General features: G+C 42.2%; 1 protein-coding gene across 4 annotated transcripts in view; it reads right to left on the reverse strand.

The window, feature by feature from the left end:
* The window catches only part of LOC116869143 (aldehyde oxidase 4-like), a 57,072-nt gene that overhangs the window by 7,418 nt on the left and 29,384 nt on the right, over nt 1-20,270 (reverse strand). For 3 of the 4 annotated variants that reach the window (XR_004382969.1, XM_032860120.1, XM_032860121.1), the window contains 12 exons: nt 19,629-19,743; nt 18,976-19,098; nt 17,253-17,349; nt 13,859-13,983; nt 11,764-11,897; nt 10,071-10,158; nt 9,681-9,767; nt 9,310-9,501; nt 8,114-8,341; nt 5,823-5,918; nt 4,300-4,428; nt 840-914 (listed from right to left, as the gene is read on the reverse strand). Coding sequence is in view for 3 of the 4 variants with exons in the window: in XM_032860120.1 (XP_032716011.1) it covers nt 840-914; nt 4,300-4,428; nt 5,823-5,918; nt 8,114-8,341; nt 9,310-9,501; nt 9,681-9,767; nt 10,071-10,158; nt 11,764-11,897; nt 13,859-13,983; nt 17,253-17,349; nt 18,976-19,098; nt 19,629-19,743 (1,489 nt within the window). In the remaining variant the exon portion in view is untranslated. The remainder of the gene's footprint in view (nt 1-839; nt 915-4,299; nt 4,429-5,822; nt 5,919-8,113; nt 8,342-9,309; nt 9,502-9,680; nt 9,768-10,070; nt 10,159-11,763; nt 11,898-13,858; nt 13,984-17,252; nt 17,350-18,975; nt 19,099-19,628; nt 19,744-20,270) is intronic. The other variant, XM_032860122.1, reaches the window with a different exon arrangement.

Genomic DNA, 20,270 nt, shown 5'->3' on the forward strand with positions numbered 1-20,270 from the left:
GAGATTTAGGCAAAGTAATGAAAAATACCTTCCTCCCCGTTTGGAGCACGCTTTCTACCCGCATTCACCTCAGTTGAGACGTGTGCCTTGTACAAGCCATGGGCCACGCTTTTCCAGACAGATGCGTACGGGCCGCTGCTAGCTATGCCCTGAGGCCCTCTATCGTTTGTTGGACAGTGTAAAGTTTATTTTTTAAAGTTATTTTTTAATGCCTTTTTGGCTTTTTAAATTAAGGAGGGGGCTAGGCCGTATTCACACACTTTTGTATGTAAGTATCTACACAGATATGTACATATGCACACATGTTTCTATGTGTATGTTCATGTCTTTATATGTACGTACTTTTACTCTGCTTTTTTCCCCAAATAATTTGACTGGCTGTCACTTAGTATAGTATGTCAGCTTCCCTCCTAGAGTAACCTGGGTAGGGCTGGGAATAAGAGTACTAATGGTAACATTAATAAAAATTATTAAAAATAGAGTCATCCTTTGATAGTAGGACTGCTATCATCTCTGTTGCTCTGGGGAGAAAACCAAGGTCCTGAGGCACTGAGGGTGAACCTTGTCTCCCAGAGATAGTAGTGACAGAGCTGGGACAGTAACCCTAAGGTGTGTTTTACTTTAGAGCATTCTCTGTGAGAAATCAGGCTCTGAAATAAAAACAAGTTTCAGTGAATCCAGACATGGCTTTTGCTTTTTCAGAAAAGCAGAAGTAAATGTTAATAAATGCTTTGTTTCTTGAACGGGCAGCACCCATCAGCCCAGGCATTAAGGGCCGTCGCCCATCTGCATGTATGTATCTGTCTTTTCCTGGCAGGGATAAGGAAGGAAACACTCACCCAGTCCTCCCATCTTCCTTTAGGGTTTTTCCTGATGATTGGCTGAAGACGGGCCATAAGAATTTGGCAGGCATTCTAAAAATAAATATTTGAAATGACAGAAATTAAAGGCACAGGAAACAGCAAAACGTTAAATATTCAAATCAGTTCAAATGGAATCCGTCAGTTTTGTGAGCCTGCTTGCTAGTCCTCTAGGCAGGGTTTCTTGAAGTTGAGTCATGTAGGGAACCCCTTTGAAGGAAACAAATGTTCATGTGGATCTTACGGTGTTGACGTCCGTTATTTTTATTATAATTTTGTTTTAATATACGCTAACATAAAGTTAGTTGAGTCTCCTAGAGTTGTAGCTCTTCTGTACCTCCAAGCAAACATACGACGACAAAGCACACAAGCCAATCTACACACCAATACCATCCACAATAACAACGTTGACTTAGTTGGTTGATGATGTTGCTTCTCTGAAGCTAAAGTGCTGCTTGGAATGGGGCCACCTCGGCTGCTCCCTGCGTGCGGTGGGGTTCAGTGTGCTGCTACAGAGCGATTTTCTCTCCACTCTTCTTACATAAATTGCCTGAGATTTTCATCTGCGCCTTATACCTTGACATCATTGGCTTTTTGCTGGGCAAGAAGAAAACAGTGTTTACCTATGAAGTCCATCTCTGCTCGTTTGTTGTTGCCTTCACACAAAGTATATTTCTTGCTCCCGAACGTGGGCAAAGAGATCTTCTGGCAACACTCCACTTACAGAGTGGTCCTTCTGATGATGTAAAATGTCCTTTTTAAATCTTTAAAACATTATCAGTGAAATGAAAATAAGAAGGATTGAGATGAAATCTTGGAACCTTGAGATTAAACCTGTTGACTCCTGATATCAGTGGACCTCAACTTGACTTCTAACCCTAATTCAAACACAAATCTGTTCATGTCGGCACTTCCGTACTCAGCTCAACCTCAGATCACCTCTGATGCCCTCTCTTAGTTTGTGCTCTTTCTTTTCTATCATCCCCTCTTTGGGAAATGGTTTCTGGCTTCTCGTGTGTTAGGGAGATCCTTGTTTTCTTTCTTTCTTTTCTTTTTTTAAAAATTTATTTATTTTAGAAAGAGAATGAGTAAGCAAGTGTGGGGAGGGGCAGAGGGAAAGAGAATCCTGAAGCAGACTCACCACTCAGCTGGGAGCCAGACGTAGAGCTTGATCCCAGGACCCTGAGACATGGGGCTTGATCCCAGGACCCCAAGATCATGACCTGAGCAAAGAGCCAGCTGCCTAATCATCTGAGCCACCCAGGTGCCCCAGAGAGCCTTGTTTTCATAAATCACTTTGCTGGTTCATTCAGCTATCACTGACCTTATTACAAATGGGGGTCTTCCAAAAGAGGGCCACATTCGAGGCAGCCCAAGTCACAGGATTCCTACCTGCCCAAATATCATGTATTCTTCTCCTAATCATGTCCTGACCTTGTACGCCTACACATAGCTTTACACTCAGCAGTCTGACAGTCTTCCCTTTAAGAGGGTGAGACATTACAGAGAACAATTTCACTCTTTTGCGACCTCCTGAACTCCTTTCTTTGTATGGAGAATTCTTTCAGCTTACATTGTTTGGTAGGGTCACCTCCCTTTATTGAAGCTCTAAGTGCCAGATAGAAAATTTTCCAGTTTTTGCATTACTAAAATACATAAAAATAGAGGGAATAATACACTAGCCCCCCTTACCCAGCTTCAAGAATAAACATTTAAGGCACGTGGTTGGCTCAGTGGGTTAAAGCCTCTGCCTTTGGCTCAGGTCATGATCGAAGGATCCTGGGATCGAGCCTTACATCGGGCTCTCTGCTCAGCAGGGAGCCTGCCTCCCTCCCTCACTCTGCCTGCCTCTCTGCCTACTTGTGATCTCTATCAAATAAATAAAAATAAAATCTAAAAAAACAAAACAAAATAAAACATTTATACCCCAATCTCACTTCTCTGCTATCTTTCTTCCCCGTTCTACCTTTCTCCCCTTTGCAGTCTCTGCTCCAGTCCCGCAGGCCTGCTGCAGCTTCTCGCGCATAGAAAGCCAGCTCCTTCTGCTCCCAAATAACTTGCCCAGCTTCTTTCCTTGCTGTGTTCACGACCTGGCTCAAGGAGTGATTGATTTGTTATCGGCTTGAATGTAAGCTCTGTGAGAGCAGGATCTTTGGACTTTGTCCTGATTCACTTACTGCTTATACTACCTCATACTACCTCATACTACCTTATACTACCTAGCATGTGGTAGGCCCTCAGTCAATATTCATTAAATCAATGTGGGATCAATAAAATAAGTATGAAGAAATCATACAAATTTACGACTTTTTAATGATGATTCTTCATTATAAAATATAAAAATGTTTCTAAAAGCATTTAGTTTCCTTTTTTTTTTTTTAAAAGTATGTCTGCTTTATCAATGCCTGAGACTATGCCTAGCTATGCACTGAGTATCTTTGTGCCACCTGTGCTTGCAAGGCAACTAGAATTTAGATAAAAGGTGAAAAATGGACTCAGTCACCTACATGTTTTAACCAAATTAGAATTTCCCAGACTGTTTATCTTGGGTGCTGATTCTATAGATATTAGGAGGGGTTTTATTAATGAAAATGTTTTCATGGTTAAGCAAGCTTGGGAAAAACTTGGTGAGACAAAGTTAAAGAGGTTTCTATATTGCAGGACTTGTCAGAGCATTTGTCATGCTAATATGCAGCATAAGCCTCTATGAGTGGGATGTAGTACATAACATCTCCCAAACTTGGTGACTACAGAATCCATTTTCTCCACTGAGACCGTCATGGGACCTCTGTTCCAAGGAACATACTTTGGGAATCCATGGTTCACATGATACATGGGCATATTCGACAGGCTGAAATGTTCTCTTTATATCTAGGTGTTTGCCTCTTGTGGGTGACAAATGGTCAATCAGTGGTGTTCTGGAGGTTGGAGTGTGGGGAGAAGGGAGGAGGTGTGGTGGCTTTGTTGCACGATCTCTGCAAGCCACCCAGTGATTCTATGAAATGGGTGGTATTTGGGTGAAGTTTTGCAGAAGAGGAAACTGATCCTTAGAGAGGTTAAAAAATAAGTCAAGCCCTTCCTGGAATGAGGATGCCCTGTTAGTAACGCTATTACTCTGCACTTCTCCGGTGTGCTGGGGTGAGAGCTGGCGGGCTGGCATTCTCTCATCTAACACAAAGGGAGGTTGCTGAAGTTTGCAGGTTTCACATGCAACCGAACATTAATTATGAAAAACAGCCCCAGACAGCAGAAAGAGCACCAGATGGGAGCCTCAGGAAACCGGACTTGGAGTCTTGGCTCTGCACATCATGAGCCGAATGATCCACAACCACCCACTTGACTTCTCTTGGACTCAGTTTCATCTTCCATAAAAGGAGGGGTAGGATGAGATCTCCTCCAGCACTGTCACTGGGTGACTGAGAACTGAAGGAAAAGTCACCTGCACAGCTTTCCCGTTGATGTCTGTTCCCATCGACGCCGCCGTGAAGCTAGCATTGGGCACTGTGACGGTGCTCGTTTCAGACAGGTGTATGTACGACCGCGGGATGTTCAGTTCTCGACTGGCCACCTGTCCGAAGCAGAAGAATATTCTTTGTTCCATTGACTTTAAGCACCCTCCCCCAAATTAAAAAGTTTCTAGTTCTTTTTTTTTTTTTAAGATTTTATTTATTTATTTGACAGAGAGAGATCACAAGCAGGCAGAGAGGCAGGCAGAGAGAGAGGAGGAAGCAGGCCCCCCGCTGAGCAGAGAGCCCGATGCGGGGCTCGATCCCAGGACTCTGAGATCATGACCTGAGCCTGGGACAAACATTTAAGACAGCATCTTGGGTTTCATATGGAGATTATGAGTTTGAAGCAACCAAAGAATCTTTCTGTGCTTTGCTTTTTTTTTTTTTTTTTTAAAGATTTTATTTATTTATTTGACCGAGAGAGATCACAAGTAAGCAGAGAGGCAGGCAGAGAGGAAGGGAAGCAGGCTCCCCACTGAGCAGAGAGCCCGATGCGAGACTCGATCCCAGGACCCCGAAATCATGACCTGAGCCAAAGGCAGCGGCTTAACCCACTGAGCCACCCAGGTGCCCTTGTGCTTTGCTTTTTATCTCACTTTCAGAAGAGCCATGTGGCAGTGCGGTCACTCTGGGACACCTACTTTGGTAGGACACATGCAGCAGGCAAGGCTGGGGCCCAGTCTTACTGTTTTACCTTCATCTTCTTGTGATTTACAGATAATTTAGTAGATTATGGTTCTTTTGTGGGACATTTTGCAGGTATAAGGATTTTGTTATGAAGAAGCAAGATATGTTCAAAGAAGGCCCTGTGGATTTTTATAATTTCCTAATTCCAAGTACTCTACTAAAGAGTATTATCTCCTTAAGGAAAGTATCTTCTCCCTACTTCTCATTAGGAGAGAAGCTTTGTCTTCCCCACTCTCTCCCACAATACCTGCTCCCACAATTTGATTCAGGTATCTTATTTAATATTAAAAAAAGAAGGAAAAATTTCCCATTACAAATAATCTCTTGCTCTTTAAAAAGTATTAGGAACACTTCTTTCTGAAATAGCCATTCATGTGGAGTTCCTAAGTAGATTGCGAATTCTACGAACGTAATTTCTCATCCTTTTAAACACATCCATTTTTAATTGAAGATCTAAATTGACATAGCACTGCCTTGAGCAGGTGCCACAAAGATGAAAAGTATTTTATCTTTGAAAGCTGGAATCAGATTTTTCAGAAGACCTGACTCTTTTTGTTCAGGAAGAATAATATCACGTATTTCCTCAGTTCTGACATTTGCTTCCTTCACCCCCTGCAGTCTGCATTCCTGAAACCAAGACGAGTCTCACAGTGGAGCCGTACATGTAGCGGGATGGTATTTCTCCCACTCAACAGGAACAAAACCAATAAGCTGACCACAAGGCGCTATACTTTGCCACAGTGGAGATGACAGACACTTATCTTACCTGAATAATTTTGGTGTGAAGGCCTTGTCCCATTTCACAGCCACCATGAGTCACCAGGACGGAGCCATCAAGATAGATGTGGACTAGAGCAGCAGCCTGGGGGAAATAGTTACATCATTTTGGAAAAATGATGAGCCTCAATGTTGCTGAGAATTTAGCCAAGGTCGCCAGATGAACGGTTTTGCTTTATTGAGCCAATCTTTCACTGGTTATCCTGGAGAAGAAAGCCTTTACAGGAGGCAACAGACCACCCCTGTCAATAAACCCCAGACTGGAAAACCATCCATGTCCATGTAGGAATGGTGGCTCATCTCCCCTCCTACCGGCCTTTGGCTTTCTGGGGAGCTTGTGGGATTGCTTTGAGGCCACTCCACGGCCCCAACTTGCATGATAGTTCATTTTTCTTCTCTCCAGGACAGGGAAATTAATTTTAAAGCAAATAGAACCTGTATGGGTACATTTCTAGGCACAAATAGCCTTGGATACTAGAGGAGCTGGAAGACCCTTGAGATGTTTTAATGGTTTCCAAAGGCTGCTGACCTTCAGGATCATGGCAGGGAAAAGGTATGGGTCTCATTCTGGAAATTCCAACTCAGTAAGAAGTTGGGAGGCGGAGCCTAAGCATCCATGTTTTTAAGCTCCCAGGTGATTCTGAGGATTGGCCAAACTCGCTGCTGTTGTCTTTCTTTGGGGTTGACGGCTTCAGTAGAATTCAGAGCCTGTGCAAGTGGCTCCAGGGACCAGGCCGTAGGAGGGAGGAAGCTGGCCTGTGTTAGGTGGTTTGCAAGTTGCTGGAATTTTCTTTATAGCAATTCCTCTCTCAGGCTGGTGCACGTGCTCAGCATCCTGCAGGTGCCCTCTTGGGACCCTGACCCCTGTGCTCATGCCTGTGCCTCCACCAGCAAGCACTGAAAATATCAACTAATTGAGCTCTGTTGGTCTCCTGAGTCTGAGACTGTATTCTCAGGACTGTCAAGTCTCTACAAGAACTTTTAAACTTCGTGTTTTCACTTTATGATAATTTAACGAGAGTAACGGATAGCCATGTAACAGTGAGTATGGCCACAGGCTTTCAGAGTGCGTGTTAGATTTTATGTTGTTGACTGTGCAACCACCAAGTAGGACTACTTTAACTCATGGGGATGTTAGAGACGAGGGGTGGGACAGTGTGTCAGCACACCCTACATAGACATTTAGGATAAAGATTTCAAATTGCCTTGTACAGCAGCAGCAGCCGGAACTACCATCATTTTGTGAGTGAGGAGTTAGTTTTAAAGAAGCCACATATTCTACCACAGTAAGTTCATGTTACTATTATCTTACTGGCATTCGTAATACTATTTTTATTTAATTTCCAATTTTGTTTGTATTTGATAAAGGCATAGAGCTATAAGAAGCTTATTCCTTGTTTTGGGATTACTCACAGCTAAATAACAACAAAATAAATAATGTAAGTGATCACTGAGAGTCCACAGACATTTTTTTCCTTTAAAGGGGGTTTTGTGTGTTATTCTAGCTTGAGCAGCATCCCTGGGGGAAAGACAGCAGCTGCTCCAAGAGGTGCAGCGTTCCTGGCCTTCCCCTGTCACCCTCTCCTTTTGCTTTCTGCCTTGTTAGTGGACGCCAAGGAAGGTGTGTCCGGAAGGCAATCTGGTGAGAGGGGCTCATTCCAGGAGCAGGGCCTCTACTCCACCCTGGCATGGCTTTGTTGAGGGGACATTTCAGAGGTTGATGGGGATAGAGGCAAAAAAATCAGACCGAATCAGAAGCAGAGCCCCTGAAACACTGCTCAAGGTTAAACGAAAACGAAGCACAGCAGTCACCGAGCTTTCACAGAGTAACTCCAAGTCCCCGCGTGAATGGGGGGGCTCTGACTGTTCTCAGTGAGTTTTTGAAAGCTCTGTCTTCAAATGACCCCACCGTTCTCACTGAGAATTTATGAAAGAGAAAAAGAGATCCTCTTATTTCTCCCAGTTCTCTCATGGATTTGAAATTAGACCCCATACCCCAATGCTCATATTTGGGGCCCTGCCTGAGGTCAGACCCCTCGAGCTAGACTCTGCATTGATTGTTTTCTAAGCCCTGGTACCACGTTGCACCCGATCTGCCCTAATACCTATGGTCCTGTGTTTGCCGAAACCCACTTTGTTCCCTGCTGTAGGAATCTGCCCTTGTTTCTTCTTTCTGCCCACAGGGGGCCAATCCCTAGTTGCACAAGATTGCGGTTTTCAGCCAGCCAGTCACGTGGAAAAGGGCTTCTGGTGAGCAGAAGACATCTCTCTCAAACTCACCTGACTGTAGTAGCCCACAGGGAACCCAACAGTAAACTTCATGGGGATCACGGCAAGCCCCCTCTTCTCCCAGTAGTTCTTTTTGTTAAATTCCTCCGCAGCCAGTTTCCTAGCAGAGAATGAAGATTTCTCCAGGCATTCTTTCCAGCATCTTCGCAAGGGCTCTGGATCAAATGTCTGCTTGTAGGTTGTTTTGCTAATTCTCTTATACATGTTTATTTCTTTAACCTGAAAGACAATAGAATGGATTTTAAGGGTATATGCTTATTCCATTAGTTGCACATGGGTTTTTGTGATATAGCTGATAAGAAGAAAGTCTTTCTACAAAAAGAAACCATTTAAGTGGCTCAGATATGCGAGTACAAGTGTACATGTAACATCACAGCAACAGCAACCACAATAACAACAGAAAATACCGGTAACCACTCCACCTGCTCTACGCTGTAGGCCAAGTGTCTTATCTCAGTTAACATCACCACAACCCTGAGAAAGAGCAGGTCCCAACTACTGTGAGCCCTGCCACCAGTGTGTTAGTGGTGAGACAAAATACTCCCCACTCGGAATTATTCTTCCCCTATACAACATGTCCTTATTCTTAACTGTTCATATCAGCTCCTCAGAATCCGGAGCTGTGGTAGAACGCCTACACGAATGGCAGTCATTTCCCTTCTCTGGATTCATGCTCCAGGTGGTGTCACCCTGACTCCGGGACCGGCCATATGACTTGCTCTGGTCCATGGGCTGGTACATATTCATACAGGCACACACTTGCAGGCTTGCCACCCTCCTGCCACTCCTGGGAACTCTGTGACCACCATCATGCAGACTAATTTGGGCTGGCCTGCTGGAGGATGAGACTCTGTGAAGCAGATATGACCCTTCTCAGCTGAGATGTCCCCTCATCAGCCCCGTGACCACCAGACATGTAAATGAAGCTGTCTTAGACCATATAACTCCCGTTGAGCTGGCTCAGGCCAGAAGAGCTACCCAACTGACTTGAGAACCAGAAGAAGTACTTTCTGTTATTTCAGCCCATTACGCTGTGTGGTTGACTTGCTACACATCCAAAGCGAACTGATACACAGATGGTGTACTTTCTTTCTCAGAATCTACTTAGAAGCTGATGTAATGCCATATGCAGGTTCTCCATATATGTTTGAACCCGTGCTGTTCGGTTAGCAGTTCTGACTTGTTACCTCTTCAGGGGATAAGTCACAGTGAGACGCCACAGCGGTTATGTAAGCTTCCACTACCACTGCAGCCTCGGGGAAGCCGTATCCTCGGAAGGCCGTGTTGGATGGCAAGTTTGTTTTGCAGGGCCTACCCCGGCACCGGAAATTAGGAATATGATATGCGTTGTCGGATTTCAGCACAATGTACTCCATCACCTGAATTAAAGCAAAATAAAACTTCACATCTATCAAATATTCAAAACCACTTAACCAAGTTTTATCTCTAAGTAGAACCCTTCACAGAATTCATCTACTTTGTATGACACATACTCATGCAAATAAAGTATGACACATACAGCTCAACCGGTAGCCTCTGGGAAAGGCATATTTCTTACCGACTCAGACTCGTCAGGAGTGCACCCACCATTGATATAATATTCAACGTCTGCAGCTTTGATCACACCGTTGTTCATGAATCCAATCTGCAAAGTGATATAAAAAAACCACTTTCTCAATCCAACCATGTTAGTACACAAATACATGTGATCACAGTTGTCAGTCTACCTAACTTATGAACATGGTTCGATGTGACAGTCACCAGAGGGACACTGAGGCTGATGCCCAAGTTGACTAGGATCCCAACAGAAAGTTCTGGTCAGTTGTAGGCAGCATCCACATATTCCTCTCCAGTGGTTTGGAATTTAGTAATTGACTTTCCTATCGTTTGGCTGGTCATCACTAAACAATGTTTTAGGCAGTTTCCTAAAATTTTTGATCTCACTCACTTTGTATTTTCCGAGGAGTGGGTGGCGGCCAGCAGTTATCAGCATGTCATCACCACGCTCTAGAATAAACCGGATTGGGCGGCCAGTCCTATAGGAAATGATTCTGTCAGTATGATGGATGATTGATAAATTGTAGAAACAAAGAGATGGGGAAGGGGGTTTGAGATAATCAGGCTTAGTGGTTTTCAGTGGAGGAAGTCATGTGCTTTAAACAACATTTCAGAAGTTCTGGGGACATTAAAATAAAAAAAACCCCACGATTACTATTATTATCCTGGTTTAGTCATGTCTGAGAATTTATCTATCCAAATGTTACATTATTTTGTTATAAGTTACTTTCATTTATTATTATTATTTTTTATAACATTAAGGCATTGTAAATCCATCAGAAAGGATGAATACCCAACTTTTGTATCAACATGGGTGGGACTGGAGATTTTGCTGAGTGAAATAAGTCAAGCAGAGAGGGTCAATTATCATATGGTTTCACTTTCTTGTGGAACATAAGGAATAATGTGGAGGACACTGAGAGAAGGAGAGGAGAAGGGAGTTGGGGGAAATTGGAGGGGGAGACAAACCATGAGAGACAGTGGACTCTGAGAAACAAACCGAGGGTTTTGCAGGGGAGGGGAGTGGGGTGCCGGGTGAGCCTGGTGGTGGATATTAGGGAGAGCATGTATTGCATGGAGCACTGGGTGTGGTGCATAAACAATGAATTCTGGAACACTGAAAAAATAAAATAAAGTTTAAATTTAAAAAATTAAGGCATTGTATGATTATTTTGCAATTATGTATATAAATAGTTATATTCTTATTAATTTATTTTGGGATATTAAAAGGGCATTAAACTGACTGCCATGGGGGATATTGAGGCTGGAAAGGTTGAGAACCAACACTCTCTTTAGCTCTGTCAGGCTCCTTTTCATCCAGACTGCTTGTTCCTAAAATGTCCATCAGGGACTCCTCTGGCTTCTGAAGGAATGTCCCCAGTGCCTGCACACCCATACGTATAAGATAGCCTTTTCTATTTTTAGAAAGTACCAATGAGCTAAGGTGTTCACAGTTTTTCTTTTTGCAGTAGTAGCCTAGGATAAGTTAAGTTTGTCTTGAAAATTTAGAGGTTTCGTAGTTGTAACATTCACAAAAGTCATGGCTATTCCTGTGCCTGGTGATTCCATCTGGAAGATGCAGAGGCGAAGTGAACATTCCCAGGAGCAGCGGAGCCTGGGTTATTTCATACAAAACAAATCCCTCGTACGGTTAGGGTTTTGACTCTCCTTCCACTCAGACAACCTCAGCTTGATTTAATAACTTAAAACATAAACATTTTAAAGAGTTAAAGTCAATAAGGAAGTAATACATGGTTACGCCCGAGTCAAGACACACAGTGATTACATCTATTTTACACAATAATCTTACAAGACAGGTAGATATTATTTTCCCCAGTTTATGGGTGATGAAACTGAGGTGGCTTGTCAAGGTGACCTTGTGAGTGACGGGCAGTTCAAGAGTAGGGCTAGAACAGAGATCTCTGGCTCGGGTCCAGCGTTCCTTCACCCACACGCTAACCCCACCTTTGGAGATGAAGGGCTGGGACCCGCGGGATGGAAGCTGGGGTGCAGGGCTGGAAGGACACGATGGTCTCTGCGCCGTTGGGAACACTGGCATTACTGGCGGCTACCGCGACTCTTACTTGTTGGCGGCCACGGCACTGATGGCTCCTAGCAGAGCAGGCTTGGTCACTTTTCCTCCAAACCCTCCTCCGATTCTTTTTATGTGGCAGGCAATTCTATTCCTTGGGACGTTTAATGCTGCAGCCACAAATTCCTGCAAGAGGTAAGTCCCAGAAGCCACATTTAAGTGCAATTTGGTATTATATTCCCTCATCTGCGTAATTCCCCTCTGTCTAGGTGAAGAAACGCCGTAAACATTTACTGAGAATATACTTAGTTCCGTGGACTTAGAATCTTTAGAGTTGTGCAGCCATCACCATAATCTAATTTTAGAATATTTAAGCGTCCCCAAGGAAACCCTGGATCTACTGAGCAGTCCCTCCTTACCTTCCTCCAGCCCCCCAGCACTAGGCAACTCCTCATCTACTTTCTGTCTGCTTAGATTTACCTGTTTGAAACATTTCGTATAAACATAAACCTACAATACGTGGTCTTTTGTGATTGGCTTCTTTCCCTGGGCGTAATGTTTTCAAGGTTGTTGAAAGCATGTTGTTCAGTTGTAGCGTGTGACGGTACTTCATTCCTTTTCATGGCTGAACATTATTCCACTGTATTGATATGCCATATTCTGTTTCCCCATTCATCAATTGCTGGGCATTTGGATTGTTTACACTTTTGGCTATTGTAAACAACGCTGCTATGAACACTCATGTATAAATTTTTGTATGGGCAGATAATTTCAATTCCCTCAGGTAGATACCTAATTGTGGAATTGTTAGATTATGCAGTCACTATATTTAATATCCTTAGAAACTGCCATGCTATTTTCCAGGCTGTGCCATTTTTCACACCATCAGCAATGTATGAAGGTTTCAATTTACCACATCTTCATCTTCTGATTACACCCATTCTAGTCAACGTGGAGTGGATTTGGGTTTCTCACTGTGGTTTTGGTGTGCATTTCCCTAGTGACAATGCTGTGAGCATCTTTTCGAGTGCTTATTAGTCATTCATAGACTTTCTTTATCTGTTCAAATTCTTTATTGGGCCTGCTTTAGATACTGCCCCAGGTTCTGGGCTGTGGGCTGTGAGTACCCTGTACCCTGTTACTCCTGGGAAATGCCTCATGAAGTTACTAATTGTATCTTAGAAGGTATTGATGATAGAAAGCAATGGTGACCTGGACATACATTTTATCCATTTGGAGCCCAGAGCTGCATGCTCTGCCAAAAGAGCTCAGAAGTGATATTTATCACCTCCTTCAATTTATAGAAAAAGATACTGGTGCCCGGCAACCTGTGGGAGATCACATAGTTTTTTTAGGGGCAAAACCATGACTTCTCATTCCTCTGTTGTCCACTTCAAAACTTGCAACTGTGGAGGCCACAGACACACTCAACATCAGTCCCCTCAGACTTTCATTTTGCCTTGAACAACAGCTTCCTCTTCCCACTGAGCCTATCCACCCCTGCAAGACCCCAAGGTACCAACCCACTCTGCTCTACCAGGAAGCCCTCAGCTTTTCCCCTCAGTAACACTTGTCATTAATCCTCCTGTCAGTATAACTGTTTAAGTATCCCCCTGTGCCAGACACTATTCTAGAACCAACATCTCTACATCTCAGAAGAGGGGAATGTCATTTACTCTACTTGCCTGGGTGCAGCAATGTCTTATATCTCAACCCCTGGAACAGGACTGGAAATCACCTGCTGCTGCACTGGAAATGCAATTGCTTTAAACTTGCATCACCAATACATGCAAACATTAAGACAGAGAAGTGACATGAAGGAACCACAAAAGGAAATTTAAATATAATACTAAGGCTCTGACCTCCCTGACATTAGCTTTTACACTATCAGTTGTTATAAGGGTAAGATAAATCTTGCCCATGTTTTGGAAGGTAACAAAATTTTCATATCTCTTTGAAAAGTCAGCCCTTTTAGGGAAATATTTGCCCTGTTTTCTTCATTCTGGACTGTAGCTTATGTCAAATATACAGAGAGTTTGAGTCACAGGAGTGGAACGAATCCAAAGTCCGCTGGAGCACAATGCCTGGTTGCAGGGCCTTACAGCACCGCAAGTCTGGAGTCTCATTTTCTAAAAATATCCTGTTACCTGCACATGGCTTGGAAACTGTGTTCCAAGGTATAGCACCATTTCTTTATCTTCCTGTTTTGGGATAGCCAGGATAGTTTGCGTCTCCATGTAGAAATGTTCCTGCCCTTCTACATGGGCCTCACCTGTAAGGCATAAACAAAGGACAATGCTTAGCTGAAAGTCCCATGCTGGGTGCTCTCTGTGGTATCTGGTTTATGAGGAGCGAGTGGCTTTAGCTCATGGAGAGCTGGGCTTTATATCATTTGGTTAAACCCCCTTTTTCTAATTAAGACTTGTTGTGCACAACCAGCTCTATGACCCTGGGTCATTCACTTCCTCTCTCCTGACCTCAGTTTCCTCATCTGTCGAGTGGGGTGATGAGATCTGTGATGTGCTGGACTTGAGCCCACAGACGAACCTGGCCACACATTCAGGCACCACCACCCTCTCTTTGGTGAATTTGGCTGAGTTAGGAACCCCTCGTTTCCTCCTCTGTAAAACGGGGAGGGGCGGAGGGTAAGCAACAATATGGACCTCAGTCTGGTGATGTCAGGATTATTGAGTCACAGAAGATCAATAGTTCGTGAAAGGACACAAAGTTTAAAATGGCAGAGCTGAGGTCGTTTCTTTCCCTAAAAGCCTAAAAACAGGCATCCTCCTCCTGCTGGTTTAGCTGAGATTTTTGGCTTGCTCAGTGTACCCTTATCATTTTCTAGGTTATAACAGAAGAGGCACTTGGCCCTAGTTTCAGTATTTTTTACTTTAAAGTGAAAGAAAATACTATATCCTTCAGTATTTTTACTTTAAATGTATGTCAACTATAATTTAATTAAGAGTAACAACAACAACAAAAATTGGTCAAAAGATTCCTATGCTGTTAAAATAAGTGAGAAGTTTATTTTTGCCAGGAGCCAGAGGATTTCTTGAAATTATTTCTTTGGACAACAAAATGTGAGTCATGCAAAAAGGTCCCCCCCCCCCCGCCCAAACAAAAAGCTCTTACAGAACTCTCTGTTCCAACTCTCTAGAAGAGGGTAATAGATTCTGTGAAAATTACTATCTTCTCTTACCCAAGACTGGAAGTAATTCTCTTTAAAGAGCTGTGCTTCTCAATCCTGGATACACTTTAGGATCATCGGGGGAGCTTTTAGATAAATACTGATGCTCTCACCCTGTACTCAAAGTTCTGATTTCAGGTATGGGGTGGGATCTGAGCACTGGTATTAAAAAAATATCAAGGTGCCTGGGTGGCTCAGTCAGGTGGGTGTTTGCCTTCAGCTCGTCATGATCCCAGGGTCCTGGGATTGAGTCCAGCAGCAGGCTCTCAAATCAGCAAGTAGGGGGGTGAGGGGTGGGGCTGCTTCCCTCTGCTACTCCCCCTGCTTGTGCTCTCTCTCTTTCTCTCTCTCAAATAAATAAATAATAAAAACTAAAAAAAGTCATATTAACTAAGTCTTTGCCAGTTCAGTAAGTCAAAGCAGACAAACAAATAGACCAAGAAATAGTGTCAAGACTGGAAAAGATAATTAAAATTGTCGTGATATGTTTGTATATACAGAAAATTCAAGAGAATCTACAAGACTCTTAAAATAGTAAGTGAATTTAGTAAAGTTCTTAGATATAAGATCAAGATATAAAAGCTAATTGTGGCAGAGGGCACGTGATGTGATGAGCACTGGGTGTTAGATCCAACTGATGAATTATTGAACACTACATCTGAAACTAATGATGTAATATGTGTTGGCTAATTGAATTTAAATAAAAAATTAAAAAGTTAAATAAAAGGTAATTGTGTTTTTATATATTAGACACAAATAGAAAATGAAATAAAAATAAATATCATTTTTAACAGCATCACAAAACACCAAATACTAGGTATAAATATTAAGAAGGATATGCAAAATCTCTATAATGAAAACTATAGTTACTGAGAGAAATTAAAGAAAACCCAAGTAAAAGGCAGTGTCTATCTTGCTCATAGATTGGAACTTAATACTGTTGATATTTTCAGTCTTTAAATTGATATTGTTTCTATGCAATTCCAGCCAAAATCCCAGCAAGTTATTTTTAGTGAAAATTGATGAGCTGACAATAAATGTAGATGGAAATGCAAAGAACCTATTATAGCTAAGGTCATACTGAGAAAGAATTAACAAAAGGACACTATACTCTCAGATTTCAAGACTTACAATAGAGTTTCAGCAAGTAAGACAGCTCAACAACACTGTCAAGTTGTTCTTCATTAAAATCAAGAACTTTTGTTCATGATAAAGAATAATGAGGACAGTGAACACACAACCCACAGGCTGGGAGAAGATACGTGCAATACTTATAACCAACAAAGAACTTATACCAAAAACATAGAAAATTTCTATGAATTTATAAGTAAATCAAGTAATTATTAGATATGTAGTTATATAATAATTATAGCAATATATTATTATAATTATCACTTTTAATTAATTAAAAAACAGGCAAAAGATTTGACCAAATATCACATAAGAGAGGATCTAAAAAGGGCCAATACACATATGAAAAGGATTCAATATCATTAGTCATCAAAGAAATTCAATGGAAACTACAATGAGATATTACTCCACCAGATTAGATAAAACTAAAAAGACTAATGACAACAACATAACAATGGAACTCTCATAATTGTTAATAGGAGTACAAACTGGAACAAATTTTTTTTAATGTTTGACATTAACTACTAAAGGTAAATACATAAAAACACTATTATTTAGCAATTCTATTCCTGGGTATATTTCAATGGAAATGATTGCTTATGTTCACCAAAAGATATGTGCAATATTATAGAAACTTTATTCATAACATCAAGTTGAAAATAGCTAAATAGTCCATCAATGGTAGAATGGATAAATAAATTGTGGAATTATTTATACAATGAAATACTCCTAAACAATGAAAAAGAACTACTGATCTATGCAACAATTTGTATGAAGTTCAAAAGAGGTAAAACTTTTCTGTAGTGATAAAGACCTTTGGGAGAACTACTGATTGAGAGAGGGCAAGAGGAAGCTTTCTGGGCTGCTGGAAGTGTTCTATATATATATTTCTAAAGATTTTATTTTTAAGTAATCTCTATACCCAACGTGGGGCTCGACCTCACAGCCCCAAGATCAAGAGTTGCATGCTCTGCCAATGGAGCCAGCCAGGCACCCTGGAAGTGTTCTGTTTCTTGATGTGGGTAGTGTTTACATAGACTTGTACTGATACATGAAATTTCATCAAACTGTAAACTTATATTTGTGCATTTTAAATTTTGATTTAAAAAATCACACTAGGGTTGAGAGCTCTGCCTTGGAGTTTCAGTATTTCTCAAACTAGATGATTGAACCTAGAGCCTTCAACTTCAGAGGAGTTACTTCTCTGGCCCAAGACCACTTACCTTCAAGGATTTGATCGACATGTTTAAAGGCTTGCTCTACATTTCCTTGCTCCACTTTCTTTTCAATGGAAAGAAATGAATTGTGCTCTAGTGCTTGCTGGAAGGGAAAAACCAACAAACCAAAACAATAAAAGTTTTGTTTTTTTCACATCCTAATAAGTCAGTCATCCCCCATTAAACGGCTATGCTCTTGCTTTTTCAGATATTCACACAACACAACAATCTGAGCAGTGTGGAGAGCCAGTAGGAACTGGGATACGATGGACTACAGGCACTGGCGACTCAGTTTTGTCCAAGGCTCTGAGGAAGAGCTGAGGGGGAAACAAGCATAGATTGTTCCCCCCTCTAGATTGTTGAGGGGTGACCAGAGGCAGTTGGGTATTCAGGTGCCAACTCTGTGGTGTGTGTGGGGGATGGGATAAGAGGGTAGAGAGAGTCCCAGGAGGAGGCTGGTGGAAGTGCAAATGTTCAGAAACGGTCTTGTCTAGGTGACCTAAATTAGGTGCTGAATTGCATGGAATTAGGACAGTTAGAGACAGGAGGGGAAATCATTTGAAGTTAAGGGCACCTCAGAAAGCAATAGTTTGAGCTGAGGGGCCAAAAAGAGAACAAGGTCAGGCGGGCTGGGGAGCAGATTTTCCATCAAGAAGGAGCTGGATGAGCTTCAAAGGGGGAATGAGGTTGGACTATGAAAGGCCTTGAGTTCTCTACTGAGAACCTTATCGAGGGGGACATGATTATATAAGAAAAGTGACCTGGTGAACATGGAGGTTTAAAAGAGTTAATGTGGTGGGTAGGTAGGTTGAAATGGAGTACAAGAAAACTGAGATTGGAAAGAAAGGGGCAGACTTAAAGGCATTTAAAAGATAACTGGGAAAGACCTGAACTTGGCAACTTTTGGGAAGAACAGAGGAGAATCAGAGGATATTGAAGACTGCAGCCTACTTGGCTGGGTTTCATACTGCTCACATACCCACATACTCCTCTCTCTCTCCATCACACGCATTTAATAAGGTGGACCGTGGGTTCAGCGCTTTGCTAAACACGGGCTACAAAGCACTATGCCCCCACTAACAACAACTAAAACAAAAATAATAAAGATTCACTGCATGCATTCCATGTCTCCCTGGTGCTGTGCATTTTACTTGGGTTTTCTCATCTAACCCTCACAATGATATTTTATATAGGTGCTTTCATAGTTCCCATTCTACAGTTGAGAAAGTAATAGGAATTTAAGGACTTGCCAAAACTTTCATTGCTATTAAGAGGCCTCTAAAAGATGGAGTTAGAATTCAAACCTGGGTTTTCTGTCTCCAGAGCCTGGAGGAAGTGTGCAGGAGACAGAGGACCCAGACTGTAATTCAGACATGTTAACAACCGTTGCCAGTTTCCCAGTGCTCTGGGTTTTCCCACTGACTAGTTTTACAGGGAGGCCATAAGGACATTGCTCTGGGGTTACTTACCTGTATTCTGAGGACCTGCCCTGGCAAGGGGCAATGGGAGAAGAAGTGGTCACAGGAAGGAAGGGGAAATCCAGGCAGGGAAATTCTCAGTATTATATCTCAGGGTGCAGATTGCTAGCGCCTTCACTCTGAAACTATAGATAACACCGAGCAGGGTATAGATGGAGCCCAGATGCTACTGTCTGATGACTCCACCAGTTGTGTTCTGCCGGGAGTATACGGCCCTAGTCATTCTAGAAGACATGAATTGGCCTGACTACCTCGATGGTGATAATCCGTGGTTCTATGTCTTCGTAAGTGATCTTCACTTTCTCAGCCGCCTCTCTTGCATGAGCATAGGTGTCAGCAGCCACCGTGCAGACAATCTGACCCACGCAAATCACCTGCAGAAAAGCCACGTGTCGCCATTAGCTAAGACACAGAATTATTAAAAAGGGATTACTGTTCCCACACTCTTACATTTACCCACTGGGTTCTTGTGACCAAAAGGAAGATTATTTTCTACCTATGAGAATAAATTTAAACACTGGACTGAGTGGGATTTAGAGGGTACAAAAACCGAGGACAGAACTTAACTACTTGGCTTCTGACTGTCTCCAGCTGCGTTCCTCACCATTCCCATATCACACACTTTAATCCAGTCATCTTGGAACTCTGTTGGTTCTTTTAATGTCCTATATTGCTTCTATGGTTTCATAATTTTTTTTAAGGAGTCATCTTTGACAGGGCTTATGATCAGAATCTTAAAAGGGTCCACAAGTCAAGAGAGAATTTGACAATCACTGATGTGGAGTTCTTGGTTCCCTGTTTTTGTGATGTGAACATGAGTCCACGGATGTTAGAGTTGTAACCAATACTCATTTTGATTTTCTAAACAGGCATTTGAATAATAGGCCCCATACAAACCACACACCTCATTCTGAGCATAGAGGATCTCTCCCTGATGGTTATTAGCTCCTGGGACGTCCTCTGCTGTTATCACATCAACAACACCTGGAAGGGCCAGGGCTTCTGAAGCATCAATTGATCTAGGAGGGACAATTTGAAAGGGTACATCAAACACAAATGATTCCTCAAACCCAGGGAAAAACTACAACGTACCTCATACCTAAATCATGGGACAAACTTTGATGCTGAAAAGTGCCAATGTTGAGCAGGTGTTTCGATTCTTGGCATTAGTTTCTTTCAAAAATTTGTTTAAAAAAGGACTGATTAAAAAAAAAAAAAGGACTGATTTCCAAACGGAAGAGGAAATGAATATTCTTAGTTAATTTAAATATATAATAAGGTCTTGATTTTATCTATTTATTTTTAAAGATTTTATTTATTTATTTGACACAGAGAGAGAGGGAGAGCACAAGCAGGGAGAGTGGCAGGCAGAGAGAAAGGGAGAAGCAGGCTCCCTGCTGAACAAGGGCCGGATCCCAGAACCCTGGGATCATGATCTGAGCCAAAAGCAGATAGTTAACCGACTGAGCCACCCAGGCACCCCGTAAGTTCTCAATTTTAATGTGAAACTGTGAATGCATTCCAGTAATACAAAGAAGCGTCTTTT

This window comes from Lontra canadensis, unplaced genomic scaffold, assembly GCF_010015895.1.
Source record: "Lontra canadensis isolate GAN:19392208 unplaced genomic scaffold, GSC_riverotter_1.0 scaffold18, whole genome shotgun sequence".
NCBI classification, from domain to species: Eukaryota; Metazoa; Chordata; class Mammalia; order Carnivora; family Mustelidae; genus Lontra; species Lontra canadensis.